A 15,069-nucleotide genomic window follows, 5' to 3' on the forward strand; every position below is an offset into this window, starting at 1 on the left:
CCCTGATGTTTGATTCAACAAACACAAACCGATTACAGAATTGTTAAGAATTGAAAATTGTTGTTAATTATAAACAGAATATCTTCTTGAAATACCAATTGTACGACAGCGATGTCGTCAAAAGCGGAGATGTAAATGGGAATGGAGAAATCAAAAGGCACAATACCTGCTGTGTTTGATCTTCTCTGTCGGAGGTCTGGGTGTTGCGGTCGGGGACGGTGATTGAAACTGCCAAGAAACCAAGCTGCTATGGGATATACCACTATCGGACAGACAGTGAAGATCTCGCTCTTGTTCGGCAGCGATTTCCCTCTCGAGCTGCACGAGTCCCGGCGGTTCGACCGAATACCTTGACGCCAATCGTGCCACTTCCAACAGACACAACACCACGTTCCGTGGCTGTCCGTGTAGGACTGTAAAATTAAAAATATTAAAGAAAATGAAAAATTTGTCGTATGTATACGTAGTAGAAATACAGATAATTTGAAGGAAACCAATACGTATGTATTACGATAGACTCTAGCAATTTTTTATTGCGTTACATGTTTATCTAGTTGCAGAGAAAACGCTGGAAATGGTCGTTCCATAATTACGTACGTGCAAGTTTACATTAATTTACAATTTACCGTAGAATGGTTTATACAGTGGCCGACTACATATTTATTCATAAATAATGAAAAAAATAATTGGAGCAAAAAAATCGTTAGAATTCAGGCAAGGCCAAGTGAAACATACGTTAAAAGGATTTGCATTTTAATGAAAACTTTCTATCTTGAATTTATACAACATATGAGAAGATTTTATACGTTCATAATTTATCAGGTGCTTCGAAGCTTTCCGATATTTTAGTTTCTCCGATTGCTATATCGGGCTACGTGATACATCGCAGTCCACATGGTGAAAATTACAAGACAACCTAGAAACCAGTCTCTTTACGACCGTCTCATCCACGCTACCAAAAAAAAAAAAAAAAAAAAAAAAATGTAGATTCTATTTACAGAACGTAAGCGATGACACCCTCGACCTTCTTCAACTACCATTGTAATTGACCAATTTAGCCTACATTTCGCGGTACATCTCATTTATTCATTAAAATAGATCGTCTTAACCAAACGAAATGATCATCATATTATTCGCAATAAAATAGTAGCTACTTCTTAATTCAGAAAAAAATATCGCATCTTCGATCAAACTAAAAAAAATTCCTCATATACTAAGACAACTATTCTCAACGGAAGAATATACAAAATTTATCCTTGTTTAGATAATAAATGAGCTTTTTAATCTACGCCAATTGCTTCCTCGAGCTATTCGTTTCTCCTATGGTCGGCGGATTCGTAAAGAGACAAAAGCTTTGTTCCGCGTTAAATCTACGTGCCTGATGATTTTACTTTTGTGGCACGAGGACGAGCATGACACGAAAATCCACATTCACAGGTTTCCGTTCCAACGAAAAAGAATTTCAAACGGGACGAGCACCGTGAAACGAAACAAAAGGAAAAAGGAAAAGTCCCGCCATTATATTTCGTTCCACTGTATCGAGCTTCGAACGCCAGCAGTATTTCAACGTCTACATCGGTCCTATCCAAGTTAAATCTAAAGTCTGTGGCACTCCATTTGAAATATTGTAGCAAAAGCAAAGCAGAGTGACGCGTTATATTCGATGAAAGTGTTATATTTGAGAAACGCGTGTTATTAATAGAAACGTAAGTATATTAATCTTCTATAATCGGATTTTTCTTCTCACATGAGAATGAAAAGTGAAAGAATTAAAAAAATAATTACTGCTGCAATTAGACCATGAAATAATAACAGACACAATTTTCGAAACATTCTTGAAAAATACATATGTTATTTTATTAGATACTGATTGGATGTTGCAGTAGTAATTGAAATCAATACAATCGTCTTTGATACGAGATCTTTCAATATTATTTTCATTCCCTTAACTTCTGAATCGGCAGTATATCAGAGCTATGTGTACCAAACGATCGTAAAAGGAAGACAAAGTATAAAGGAGGATAGAGGTCAGTAACGACAGAAGTTCGAAGTTACTGAAAGGCAAAGTTAGGGGAAAGTAAACTTCGGAACTTATTCTTTATGGAGCCATTGTTCTTTCACCGTTATCGTACTTCAAGATTCCAGTATACGTACGTATGTATACGAAAGTAAAAATAGACAGCGCCATTTTGCACGACAACCATCCCCATAACGCATGACCCAGTGGATCACTTTTTCGCAACTCTGAAGCTTCTTCGCTTCTGAGATTACATCAGCTACGAGCGCTCATTGTTTTTCGTCGTTGCATTGAAAGTCAGTCGGCTACGAGGGAAAAACAACTCTTTTTCATCGTTACCACCGCGAGACGCGGTTAATTCGCGGCGATTATTCTTCCTTTCGTGGTAGCTCTGCATTTGCATAGCTACGCACAGCCGGCTACGCGGCATAATTGGCGGGATTTCGCTTTTAATCGGCTCAGTTATGGTCGAGTTGCAGCTATAGCGAGCGAAATGCGGCTAATAAACGAGGCAAGTCGATTACAACGAATTAAGATTGATTAGCTCTTGGCTTTCTTACCGAGATCGTCGCTCTCGAACAGAAGATTCTCGTGTACGCCTAGTCGTCTGCAGAACTGTATGAAGTTCTCCATGTTGTCCCGAGAAAAGAAACTGCGACGCGCTGCGTTTTCCCAGCAGCGGCCCTTTATCACCGGCATAGGCTGAAAAAGAATCGCGAGGAATCGATCATTGAAAAAATGCTTATTACGCGAAGACGAGGAGATCGATAAATGACTTATCTACAGGATCTATATTTTATTAACATACGAAAAGCAATCGGAAATGAAACATTTGACAAGAAATACGCGAACTGATCGATACTGCTCGCACAGTCCATCTTACACGAATGTTAAGGGTAGGCTCTCAACAGCGCGATTACTCACCCCTTTCGCTTTTCCAGCATCAATCGCTGTCCTCGCCTTTTCCTGGATAACCCTCGCCAATCGACACACCACCACGCCATTGTCCAAGGCGTCGAAGAAGTTGTCTCCCGATACGATTTCCGAGTCTGAGATAAAAAAAAAATGCGGTCCACTTATAAAATTTATTCTTTTTAGTCTACTAACAAGCCGACGATTCATCTTTGTGTCGATTCAACGTATTACGCAAATGGCCTCTCGAAAGCAGCCAAGAGCATCGACGAAGTGGCGTCATTGTTGGAAACAATGGGGCAGTTCTCCTCGGGCTCTCCATCGTAGTCAAATTCTTCCCGGCAATAGCAGGGTGACTTTCGCTTTACAGCTTCTCAGAGTTTTCGAGGGGTTGATAAAAATGTAATTACGCTCTTTTGCAACTTTCTACTATAACACATTTTGTCGATCCTTTTCAATTACAAAATCTTCAAAAATTCGTACATTGAAAAGCGAAAAGTTCATAATCGATCGGAGTGTTGAACTATTCAACTGCGCTTCGCTATCGCGCGAAGGAGAAAGCGAATTAACCCTGGCGAATGCATAGGACGCGCTATCGCGGCTCATCAAAGGCGACAAAGGTCTCTAAGATGACACGACCGCCAGAGAACGTGAGAAACCATTCAACGGATTGCTTCAGATTCATCTATAGAACCTCTACCTACTAAAGGAATCTCCGTTCGAATCAATCCTCGTACATACTCTTCCTTCGATCTTCTCAACTCATCGTACATCCACATCCACCCTCGCTTGTATTTAGTACACGGTAGTCAATTTCTCAGCCTACGAAAAATTGATTGCTAGGAACGCCAGAACCGTTTCACGGTGGCGTGCTCGGTCAAGCGAAAAACGATCTAGCTAGGACACTCTCACGATAGGCCAATTCGTGCGTGACTACGCGAAATCATTTCAATTTCGTTTGCCGGCTTCGTTGGCTTGTAAACAGGATCAAGGCCGAGATTTTTCGAACGCCTCGCGTTCTGTACCAGAAGCAGACATCGCGATGCAGCGTTACGGACGCACACGTGCAGAGTTACGCTACGTAGAGGGAAAGAAATAATACAGAGGCACCCACGGTTCTCCCACGCTGCTGGGATAGATGGAGACGGTCGAGAATCTAAGGAAAACCCGATGGGCCACGACACGATCCGTGCCATGTATATAGATATAGCCAGGATACGATGGGAAATGGGAACTAGGTTGGGCTGACGGAACGATAAAGCCTCGTAGATACGGATGGTAATGAGAACCAGCGTCGTGGCTCGTGACTCGACCTGCTAACAATAGGGTTGCACCCGGGGCAGAACGAGAAAAAAATTGTTAACGGGCAGGCTTATGGAGTAAAGTCCATCACATGTTGTTTCGTGGGACACACACGTGGGCCCAATGTGTATGCAACGTGTACGTGTGCGCACACGTGTACAGGTAACACGGCGTGCATACGGACGTCGTCGTCAGATCTGGTACGCGAGTATCGTTCGCATATGGCCTGGAGACACACAATGGCAAACCGAGTGCAACGAGCTCGTGATAACGACTGCTCTCATACTTGTGTTCATAGGATGTATAACCCTTGCTCGATCTTACGAAAGATCACGGGCGTGAACGTATTTGAGTGCGAACCGCGCGACGATCAACAGCAACTCGGTCACCCGGAACCGACTGCGGTAGTTATGTTCGACACTATGCGAGTTGATAACGCGACGCCGTTTAAGGGAAAGGGCGAAGTCCAAGTATTCGATAATTAAACGATGAATTTTCGTGCGAATCTTTTGCACGACCGAGCTAGTATTTGTCTAACGTAAGATTATTACGTTCTACATTTTCAGTATGTAACTTTACCTATTTTTTCTTGAGTATTCGTATAATTGTATCCCTCAGAGACATCGGGCAATCTATGACAGAATTTTTACAAGTATAATTTCTACTGGGTTAATAGCGTGGTATTACGTGTGCCGATAACAACCGTACACCGTGACCCCCATTTTCTTACTATCCTTGGTACGCTACCCTTCGATTTTAACGTTCGTCTGACCTCTTTAAACAGCGGCTCGAGCCTTTTTCAGAGTATCCCGCCGATATCGTCCTTGGCATTGTTCGATCGATGCATTAATTCGAGTACGATACATTACTGCAATAACCAGTTACCATAAAACACGCGGCAACACGACAGCTTTTATTTCGTCATCGCGTGGACCTCACACAGTTTGTCCCCAAAATAGACAGTACGAAGGAAAAGTCTACAAAGTTATTCGTAATTTCGCACTTGTGAAGGATTTTTTGGAAGGATGGATTATAATGGTTTCGTACTGAATTCGTGCAACACCATCGGCACCAGGGTCGAAGGTCTCACTACACCGGTGCGATTCACGGTTCGGTAGCCCTCCATGGCCCATGCGGAATAAGCAACCTATTCGCGAACGTCCCCTGCTTTTTAAATCCACGATCCATCGAGCCCCTTTTACACGCGTAAGCGTGTCGGCTATGCGTATGTACGCCCATTATGCGTAATGCGGCTTCAGGTAGCCACGATGCAGGGAGAAGAAGTGGCACGAAGGAAGAGGGGTGCCCGGCAGACTTCCGGTTGAGTCAGACGCTGCTGCAGCCGGCGCAGACGCAGGGTGTGGGTCGAAAGGTCCCGTCCTTTCGTATTATTTTAATAATCGCCACAGGAAATTCGCTGATTTTTCGTTTTGCCCTAAACTGGACAGCCCTTCCTTCGATTATGATAATAGGCATTCGATGATGGGTAAGTATAATCCTTCTCTCCTTATTTCTAAATATTCGTCATGGCGGACTTTCAACTTTAGAATTTTGATTTTTATTTTCTGTGAATTTCATTTCTTCAACTATCCTTCAGAAGTGTAGACAATTTTAAGCTTACGCATTTTGACAAGTGAAACATTTGGAATCCGGATTCGAAGACGTGGGTGACACAGTTGCCAAGTTTTTTGCAAGAATTTAATGAGTCTTTGATGATTCACTGGAAGGCTGACACGTGTTAAACGGTAGATGATTGAAAATAGGCACTTCGGTCGGCGAGATCGTGTGGGATAAACATTGATTGTTTCCAAGATAACTTATTTCCAATTGGTGGGTTTAATACGATGGTTGTTTCCAGCAATTTAAACGCGTTAATATTACAGTATAGTAGAGATCCTGAACCAATGGAAAACGTAGTTCTTCCTTCGTTGCAATGACGTTGTTAATCTTTCACGTTGTTAACCTTGAACAACCAAATCGAGAGCCGCATCGAAGGCTTAGATGTCCGGATTTAGTTGAACAAATCCAATTATAATATGTTCGGTCGTCGCTATCAATAAAGCTACAAATAGGAAATCGATTTTTTAGTCGTGACGGATTCATGTTTTCAAACACGATTTTCATTGAAGTAATAAAGTTAGAATCTTCCAACGTTTTTGGTCGAAAATTCTCTTCTAATCACGTGGTAAAAGAAAATGTTAAAGTTACTGTATAAATGACAATCAACTAGATTTTAGACAAAGAGAGACAATGTCACTAATCAAACCCACTTTATCACCATAAATCACCAACCTTCCAACAAACTACAATCCCCACCAATCATCCAATTACGACACTCCTCGTGACATGCACTACCTCATACAAGTATCTGGACACTAGCTCGTTTTTGACAGGATGTAATTTAATCAAAGAATTAGGGATACATGTGGGTGTACAACGATTCTATTTCCTCTTATAAACTATCCGTATTTTAATCTCTTATTGATAACAATTACTAATTTATATTTTATTTTCTCTAAAAATAAACCATAGCTTCTCTGTAATTACATAAACAAAAAGGCATTCGTTTATAGAGAACTAATTCGTTCCACAGTACGAAGAATCCAACCAACGCGGCAAAATATTATCTATATCCCACAAGAGGATTAGTCTTTCTTTTTTTTCCTTTTTTTTTTTTTTTTTGTTTTACAGAATTCATATCACCGTCAATAATCGTTAATCATTGAAGCTGTTTCGAAGCGTAGTCGCGTTGCGCGTTCATTTACCTTGTGCACGCGAAACGCTAATTGGAGCGACAGTCGTGGACACACTCGAAATAATTCAGTTCAAACAGCGAAACGTCGTCAAGCCCCTGGTTATCTTTCCCCGCGTAAACACCCCGCGTGTGGCTCACCCTCGCGCATTAAGTTCCCCCTCGATTGAATGCAGACGGGAGAGTTGACCGCCACGCTGCATTTCAAACGGTCTCCTCCTCCGTTAACGCTGGCGTGGGTGTGGGTATGCACGCTTCAATCGTACACCGCACCGGCGGAACGAGAATAGTAACGACACGGCAGAGGTACCCACACACGATTCCGCGAGCAAAGGCTGCCGACCTATCTTTCTCTCTCGTTGTTCCTCTTTTTTCTCTCTAGAATGCTGCAGCTTTGAAGCTGCGATGAGAAACCAACGTGATATTACCACGCGATATAATTAGATACGCAAGTACTGCTCAACGTCGATATAACGAAAGATTATTGTACTAATTATCGCAGTTTTGGTCATTCGATATGCGGCCGTGTGATAATTAAGAGTATGAATTTCAAAACGACACGTATCTACCAAAGTAGATAGTTTGAAAAAGAAAGTTTCTTTTTAATCTTTTCTAATTCTGCGTTAGTTTTATTTATTCTTCTCTCGTGTTTATAATAATATCTCTTATCGTCTGCATTCAAAAGTACTTCACGTCTTATAAGTGCACAAGCGTATTATGTACGCGTAAGAACGAAGATATTTATCAAGCTACTTTCGATATCAGTGCCGATTTCCTACACATTGTATCGATTCGATGCTTTCTAAATCTTTTCGATAATAGAATCAGATAGAGAAAGATTATCAAACGGATAAGAAATAAGATCGAAAGATCCACGTTCCACGTTCAAAATGTACTTTGTAGATCGAAAGCGTCCGCCATAGCGAGCTAATAAAGTAACAGCGAGTCGTTTCGTTAATAAATTCCGTGCAACCGCGTTTCGCGTAATTCAAAGCAATCTGTTCGCATCCCGAAAGACGACACGGTACCAGTCGGCGCGCGTATTAGTCGTTTTTCTTCGAGAGACCGCTCGTGTCGTAATCCTTCATGGTGGTCCAGATCTTGCGGCTGGATTCTTCGAGGTCGCATGAAACCGCGATCGTCCGAACGCTCCGTTCACCAAAATATATGGCCACATGTTACAGACATTTCGTACGGAAACAACCTTCCTTGACATCGATAACAACGTTGCCGGTCAACCAGATAAAAAAAAGAACAACGAAACGGCAGCTTGTTCCATTTCAGTTCGAGACATCGAGTCCTTCGGCAGGATGAATACTCGAATGCGGATTATCGATCAAGTTTTGTAATAAGTTCGCCGATAAAAGAAGCTCTACGTAAGCGAGTCTTGTGAATTACGAGTCTTGGAGGATGCCTCTAGGCAGATTATTAACAGCAACGCAAAAGTAGGCTATCAAATAGGTAAAGTTATTTACTTAAAGTAGTATAAGTTCAGAATGGTGACTTTGTGCGACGTTCGATGAATCGGGGCGGTTCTATTTTACGCAACGGCTCGTATTATCGCCGTATTAGGAAAGTAGTAGTTCAGAAAGGCGGTCACACTGGTACCTGAGACGAAAAAAGCGCTAGACTCTCCGTGAACTGATTAGTTTCTAAGAAAGCAGGAACATCCATTTCTGTGGTAGAGAAAGAGTATCTGTTTTATCCACCTTTTCAACGTTTCACGTACTTCTTAAAAATTCTTCCGTATCTTTTTACAAATTAAAAATCAATTCTTCTGTAATTTAGTAAAAGCAATGGCAAAGTATGAAGCGTCAGAGAAATTAGGAACTGTAACAATTTCAAGCGAACGCTAGGTAAATGGATCGAACGAGAAAACGAATACGTATTCTACGAATTCACCCACCAATTGTTTTCTCGGATGGAATGGAGCGGAAAGGGTTTAAGATTCTCGTAGTATTAGCTATACGTTGCCTCTGAGAACGCGCGTTTCGTGATCTTTGCGTGTAATCCAGTCAATGAAGAGAACTTTCACCCACTTTGAAGTTCGTTAATGTATCGCGCCAGAGATCTCGCGGATTATCTTAGTCGATGCGACGGCTAGTCCATGTTGCTGTTTGATCTACGAAGCTATCCAGAAGAAAAAAACGAATCTGAGACGAAGATATCGGAACATGCCTCTGTCTAAAATAGACTTTTTATTCAAATTAGACGATTATAGGTATCAATTATCCTATTTCTATTTAAATTCTTCATTTAAATTAGGCAGTTACAGCGAATTAAACCAGTTCTATTTGAATTTCTAACGAATAGAATTTTATTTGCATTAATAATAATAATAATCATCGTTTACGGTACTTTTTGTACATTTTTGTACCGATATTCCAATACTAAAACCGAGAAAATACCTTGATCTTTATACGATATCATTAGCAAACTTCTGTCGAATGTCCCAATAAGAATCCATCAGGAACGAAGATACATCCTACAGGAATATCTCAGACATGCGTATTAATATATCTAACAATTCAAAAATTCTCCAAATATCACTCTATCGTTCCACTGTGCGAAACACATAAATCTGTTACAAGATGCGACATCGATCGTCGATCCTTATAGGATTTCTTGAATCATGCATGGGCTCAGGGATCTTAACCAATGCAGCCGGATTTGCATCGTCATAATGGATTCCATTTTACGGATGCAAATTATTCGGCAATAAATCCACGCCGGTTAACCGATGCACATTTCATCCATTATTAATTAATCAAATTCAACGATATTAATTCATTTATAATCAACGAATCCAAAATGGAATTATTTTTCAATCCCTTGTTAATTACGATCGCTTGCTTTGTTTTTACAAAGTCTGGAAATCGCAGCCTCGATTTCCTCTGTATATTTCTAACACTTTGCCCCATCTTTGTTCATCATCCGGTATACATTTTATTATATTAACAATATACACGTTACATAAATGTTCCACATACTTATTATTCTTATTCTCATCTTTGTTCCTATGATCTCATCGCTTTCATTAATTACCTCTACGATTCTGCATAACATATTCCGATTATCTTTACTTCTAATAACTCCAAAGCACGGTAAATTGATCGATCAATTATTATTCGCATTTATCACATTTCTTGCTGTACATTCAAAACGATCTATTAAAATTGTCGACTATCAAATCGTTAAATTGGAAAAATCTTCGTATCGGGAAATACGGATACGTTCTCGTTCGCGAAACCATCCGCCAAAAACGCGACGGAACGAAAGGCCAAATGTTACGAATATCCTTTCCCACGTCGCGCCAGATGCGAACCTTTTGTGTGCTACGAAAGCCGTGTACGCACGCCTTGTATACCGCCGAGCGACGAGCTCTTTCCTCCGTCCCTTTAAGGCGAACCCACATCGCGAAGAAAACACGCGGTCACGGAAAAAAAGCAGCCGAGTACACGCACGGAACTGCGATCCTCGTTACATCATGTCGATTCCTTTCTGCACCTCGTAACTTTCACAAGCACGTAAAAATAGAAGCTTACTTGTTACGATAAGAAAATGCTTCCACGGTCTGGAATTTTCAACATTTACTTTTGCCAAATGTCCATGAAAATCACTATGAGATTTCAAGTACGATGAGCTTTTTCTAAATATAGAAATTTTAAACGTTGGATGTAAACAAAATTCACACGTTGTGATTTCTTTCTAAAAAGACAAATATCCTTTACTCGTGATAAATATTACGTGAATTTATGAGAGGCTTTCACAAACCGATTGAAACATCGATCGATAGATAAAAGTGTATATATTTGGATTACGGGAAGCGGATACGACGAGTTTCCGCGCCAGTCACCTCTCGCAAATCAAGACGATGGACGAATTTAGTTCATCGATCGAAAAATTTCACAGCGGCATGCATAGGGTGATCTAATTCTTATTTACTATGTTATTCAAGAATTGATATAATCAGGAATTATTCAGACTACCCTATATATCGAATTATAAAAAGTATGCATTTTAAGTAGAATAAAATTACTTCAAATCCTGAAGTAGTATTTCCTACTTTTAATTCTTCACGGTCCGGGAACGTAATTGCAAAGATTCACGGTTTGCGAACAAACCTCCATAAGAAGCAAAAACAAAGAAAGAACAGTCCCTTTCAAAGGTTTCGCTGTTCCTTATCAAGCGATTACTCTGTGAGCCACATCAACGTCTAATCCTAGCTTCGCCTAATTCCTCCAATACAACAATTCCACCTGACAAGCATGTTATGTCATCGGTGCTACCACTGATCCCACATGTTTCTCTGGTTACCATTTAGCAATGCCAACACGTCTCAACCCCGCAAGCTTGCACATTCCTGTTCCACCCTGCCTCCCCTTACTTCCCTTCGAAATCTCGCAATATAAAATGAGACAGCTACTCACTCAACGTTTTATTGATCCAATCGGCGAGGTCCTCCTGCAGCGGCAGCAACTGTCTGCTTTGTGCCGAGTGTAGACGCTCGTGATAGAACTCTGCGTACTCTTCCTCTTCCGGCGAGGGCCTGGGCACGTCGGCGCGATTGAACACAGTCACTGAAGAGGGTCCCCAGCTGCTACGATAACGGGTGTGCTGCGAAGACGGGAATCGATTGGCGTACGACATCCTGAGGCGGAAAGGACCGAGAAGCGTCCCGGTGGCCCGCACCGGCCCCACTTCCTCTTGTCCTCCACCAGACCAGATTTAATATTTCCCTTTTCTTTTCGCCCGTCTGGTGTCTGCAGGTTTCCTTCGGATGCACCACCGATTTCTCACCGGTTCCTCTCGACTGCTAAAGAGTCCCGGCGACGCCGTGCAATGCGGCACGTCTGTCGATTACGCGAGCCTGAAAACCAAAACCCTCTCTGTCTTATCGTGCGTCTTAACGTGATCATGTTGCCTCGATTTCTTCTTGCCATCGAGCAAGGAAGGAAGCGATCTTGATGATCCGAATACCAGGAAAGCCGTCCGCGATTCAACCAGCTGAGATACAACAGTGCTTCGCTAACTGGTTATGGGTTTTATCTACTCGCTTTATCTAACCAGTTACCAGAGCCATTTTTCAAGTGGTATACGTTGCGGTGCACGTGAAATTTATAGGGTTTAAGGTATAAGTCATCTTTTTGGTCGAATTTAGTTGAGAAACACGGACCTCTGAATGTTGCAATTTCGACCGACTTCGAATTTTTTATGGAATCGCGATACATCTACGGATTTTTATTTCGAAAACTATCTGTTTCGTGGAACTGCCTTTCTCTTTTTCTTGTTTTAATTTTAATGCGGAAGGCTGTATTTACAGAGTTTTAAATATTTTTTCGTTTTCGGGTTCTCTAACTTCCTTGTTAATGTGATAGATAAACGACGCAAGATCCATGCCGGAAGACACGGGCATAAGTTAACCATAAACGGGCCAAGAGATGAAGAGGCCGCTGGCCAAGAGATGAGTCTGACACGAATGACTGGCAGCAAGGAAAACGAGCCTCGAGTGGCATTTTCGGGAATGAATGGGTTTTATGTTACGCGGAGCTGTTTATAATATCCCGGTCGACAATCTTTCGTAATAGCCCTGAGAGGGATGAGACTGCAGAATGAGACTTCTCGACCTCGAGGTGGATACTGCAAACTTGTTACACGGTTTATTATGCAGGGGCTCAGTCATGATTAATATCCAATGCATGAAATAAATCTCTGTTTAGGTTTCATCTCTTCAATTCTGTTCACAAAATTTCAATCTGCATAAATATTCGCAGCCTGATAATAAATATAGTCACCGACGTGTCGTTGGTAGATCGCGGTTCAAGGAATGAACATAAATTTCCACGAGGCTCGCGTTCACAATGTCCACAAACGCCTCTGTATTTAAACGACATTCGACGCCATTAGCATTCATCGACAGCCCCCGGGGAACGCGAGACGTCTCACGCAGAAACCTCGCGATTTTACTGAATCGTTGCGTGGGATTCGAACGATTGAACGATCGAACGAGGGGAATGGAAAAAAAAGCAGGACAGAAGAGAATAAATGGGTGAAAAAAATGAAATCTTCATAAATCCTTCTAAGCTTCCACGGAGAACGCTATCGCCTTCGCGTGACGTAAATCTAGTGGCGAACGCTGTCTGATGTAAGCGTTCAATACGCTTTACTATTAGCGAAAGAGATACAGAAAGATTATAAAATCGCTTAGAAGTTCGAGTTAGCACACGTGGATACGTGTAGTTTGCTTTAAAATAAAAATTTCAAATTTCAATTTTGTAAAAACTTGGTCTTCTCATTGCTTCGGAGCAGATTGGCAAAGTTTATATTTCTAAAGAGAAATAATTGTAAAACGATATTTTCGCGTCTTGCGCTTTTGAACTTACATATACATGTCTATGTAGGTAAAAATCCTGAAAGTAGGAAAATCAAGTCGAATCTATTCGAATCGATGAAATGAAAATCCAGATGATATTCTCGTGATCGACGAGCAAACCTACGTATGTCCTTCGACATCGATCTATTAACTTGCTGTCGCTATATTTGCTCGATGTAATGCAATCCGTCGTAAACAGGTGAGGACCCTCGACCATGCGTGCAAGCAACATTAATCTTTTCTTTTTTCGCTCCTTTTTTCCCCTATTTATGCCTGGAAATATGGTTTGTTAACGTAATTGCGGATAGATCACGTGGTGTCTCGTGCGTCGCACGATAATTGCAAATAGCAAAGTGTAGAGTTATAGAAATGATCGTGTAATCTCGATATCTCATATATTATCATATTATTATGTTCGAGAGACTGGTAATTTGAATTTTACCGAAATCTTCAAACACAAGAACCGCGAAAAATTAAGATAAGAAATCGAAATGCTTTTTTTCCAAATTTCTGATAATTGATCCTCACGGACTTGTTTTGATCGTGGAAAAGTGCAATGATACATTAGCGATTATTAATGTGTTAACAGATTCGAGGTCAGAATTAGTTATTCATAGTTCGATTCTTCTAACTAAGATATGGAGGCGCGTTAATTTCTTCGAATTAAAAGAGTAAATACAGAGTTATTAGCACTAAAATAATGTAAGCAGCTGTAATCACAATATCTGTAGTGAAAAGATTTTCCATATATGCATGTATATTGTATATCGATGATCTGTTGCATTTTTAATGGTATTTTATTCTTTTCGAGTCTGTAATTAACTTCAATTTTTTTTTCTTTTTATATGAACGTGACTCACCGTTTTACTGGATATTCATTTACTCAAGAATCGATTATCATTATTTTGCATACAAAACTAAATCAGATACAAACGGAAAGTAATATAAATGATAATATGTGTTCGGATAACCGACTCGTTTCGACGTGTGTCGTTATTTTAGAGAAATAGGGAATTCTTGAGTAATTACCAGATATTCGGTGGGTGAGCGTTATAGGGTTTTTCGTAAATCAACCGACCCTGGTGATCGATTATTACCGGCGACAGCTGGCCAATTAATAGCATTTTCGCGTTATCGTGACAAATGGAGCAGAGAAGCGAGTGTGTTAGCCTCAAGGTGAAGCGTCGATGCAACCTAATCGAGCCAAGATAGCGAGCGAGCTCTTGTTTGCTTTTCCACCGATATCTCTTAATTATGCGTACATACGCTCGCTGTCGTGTGTATCTATGTGTTCCTTTGGAGAAATTGAAAATTGGACATCCGTCGTTTTGTGTTTTGTAACTGGAGCAACGGTCGTACTGCTGGCAACGCTGATGAAAGGTGTAAACGAGACAGGATGTACCATTTAAATAAAATCTTTGAAATAGTTGATGATATCAGAGATACTTGAGAAAGTCATTATACGGTTCAAAAGTGTTTTAATTTCAATATGGCGAAGTAGTGTTAGTGTTCATAGTGACACCAAATGCATTCTCTAATTACTATAAGATAGTAGCTATTTCTGAAGTTATACGAATTTGCGTGTTATTGTCGCTCTAAGCGATTCACAGTTAACTTCCATTCGAAGGTCATTGATATATAGCTTTACCTATACACTACATTTCGAAGACGTCAGTCGTTTGATAGCGCGATTCGAGCAATTACTATCGAAAG

At 40.8% G+C, this 15,069-nt stretch overlaps 1 protein-coding gene across 2 annotated transcripts in view; it reads right to left on the reverse strand.

Annotated features, from left to right (window-relative positions):
• Positions 1-15,069, reverse strand: part of LOC126877054 (growth arrest-specific protein 2-like) — a 31,870-nt gene that overhangs the window by 5,063 nt on the left and 11,738 nt on the right. For both annotated transcript variants that reach the window (XM_050639890.1, XM_050639891.1), the window contains exons 2-5: positions 11,414-11,853; positions 2,942-3,066; positions 2,578-2,719; positions 167-413 (exon numbers count right to left, since the gene is read on the reverse strand). In XM_050639890.1, the coding sequence (XP_050495847.1) occupies positions 167-413; positions 2,578-2,719; positions 2,942-3,066; positions 11,414-11,633 (734 nt within the window). In that variant the 5' untranslated portion in view covers positions 11,634-11,853. The remainder of the gene's footprint in view (positions 1-166; positions 414-2,577; positions 2,720-2,941; positions 3,067-11,413; positions 11,854-15,069) is intronic.

The sequence above is a fragment of the Bombus huntii genome, chromosome 2 (assembly GCF_024542735.1).
Source record: "Bombus huntii isolate Logan2020A chromosome 2, iyBomHunt1.1, whole genome shotgun sequence".
NCBI lineage: Eukaryota > Metazoa > Arthropoda > Insecta > Hymenoptera > Apidae > Bombus > Bombus huntii.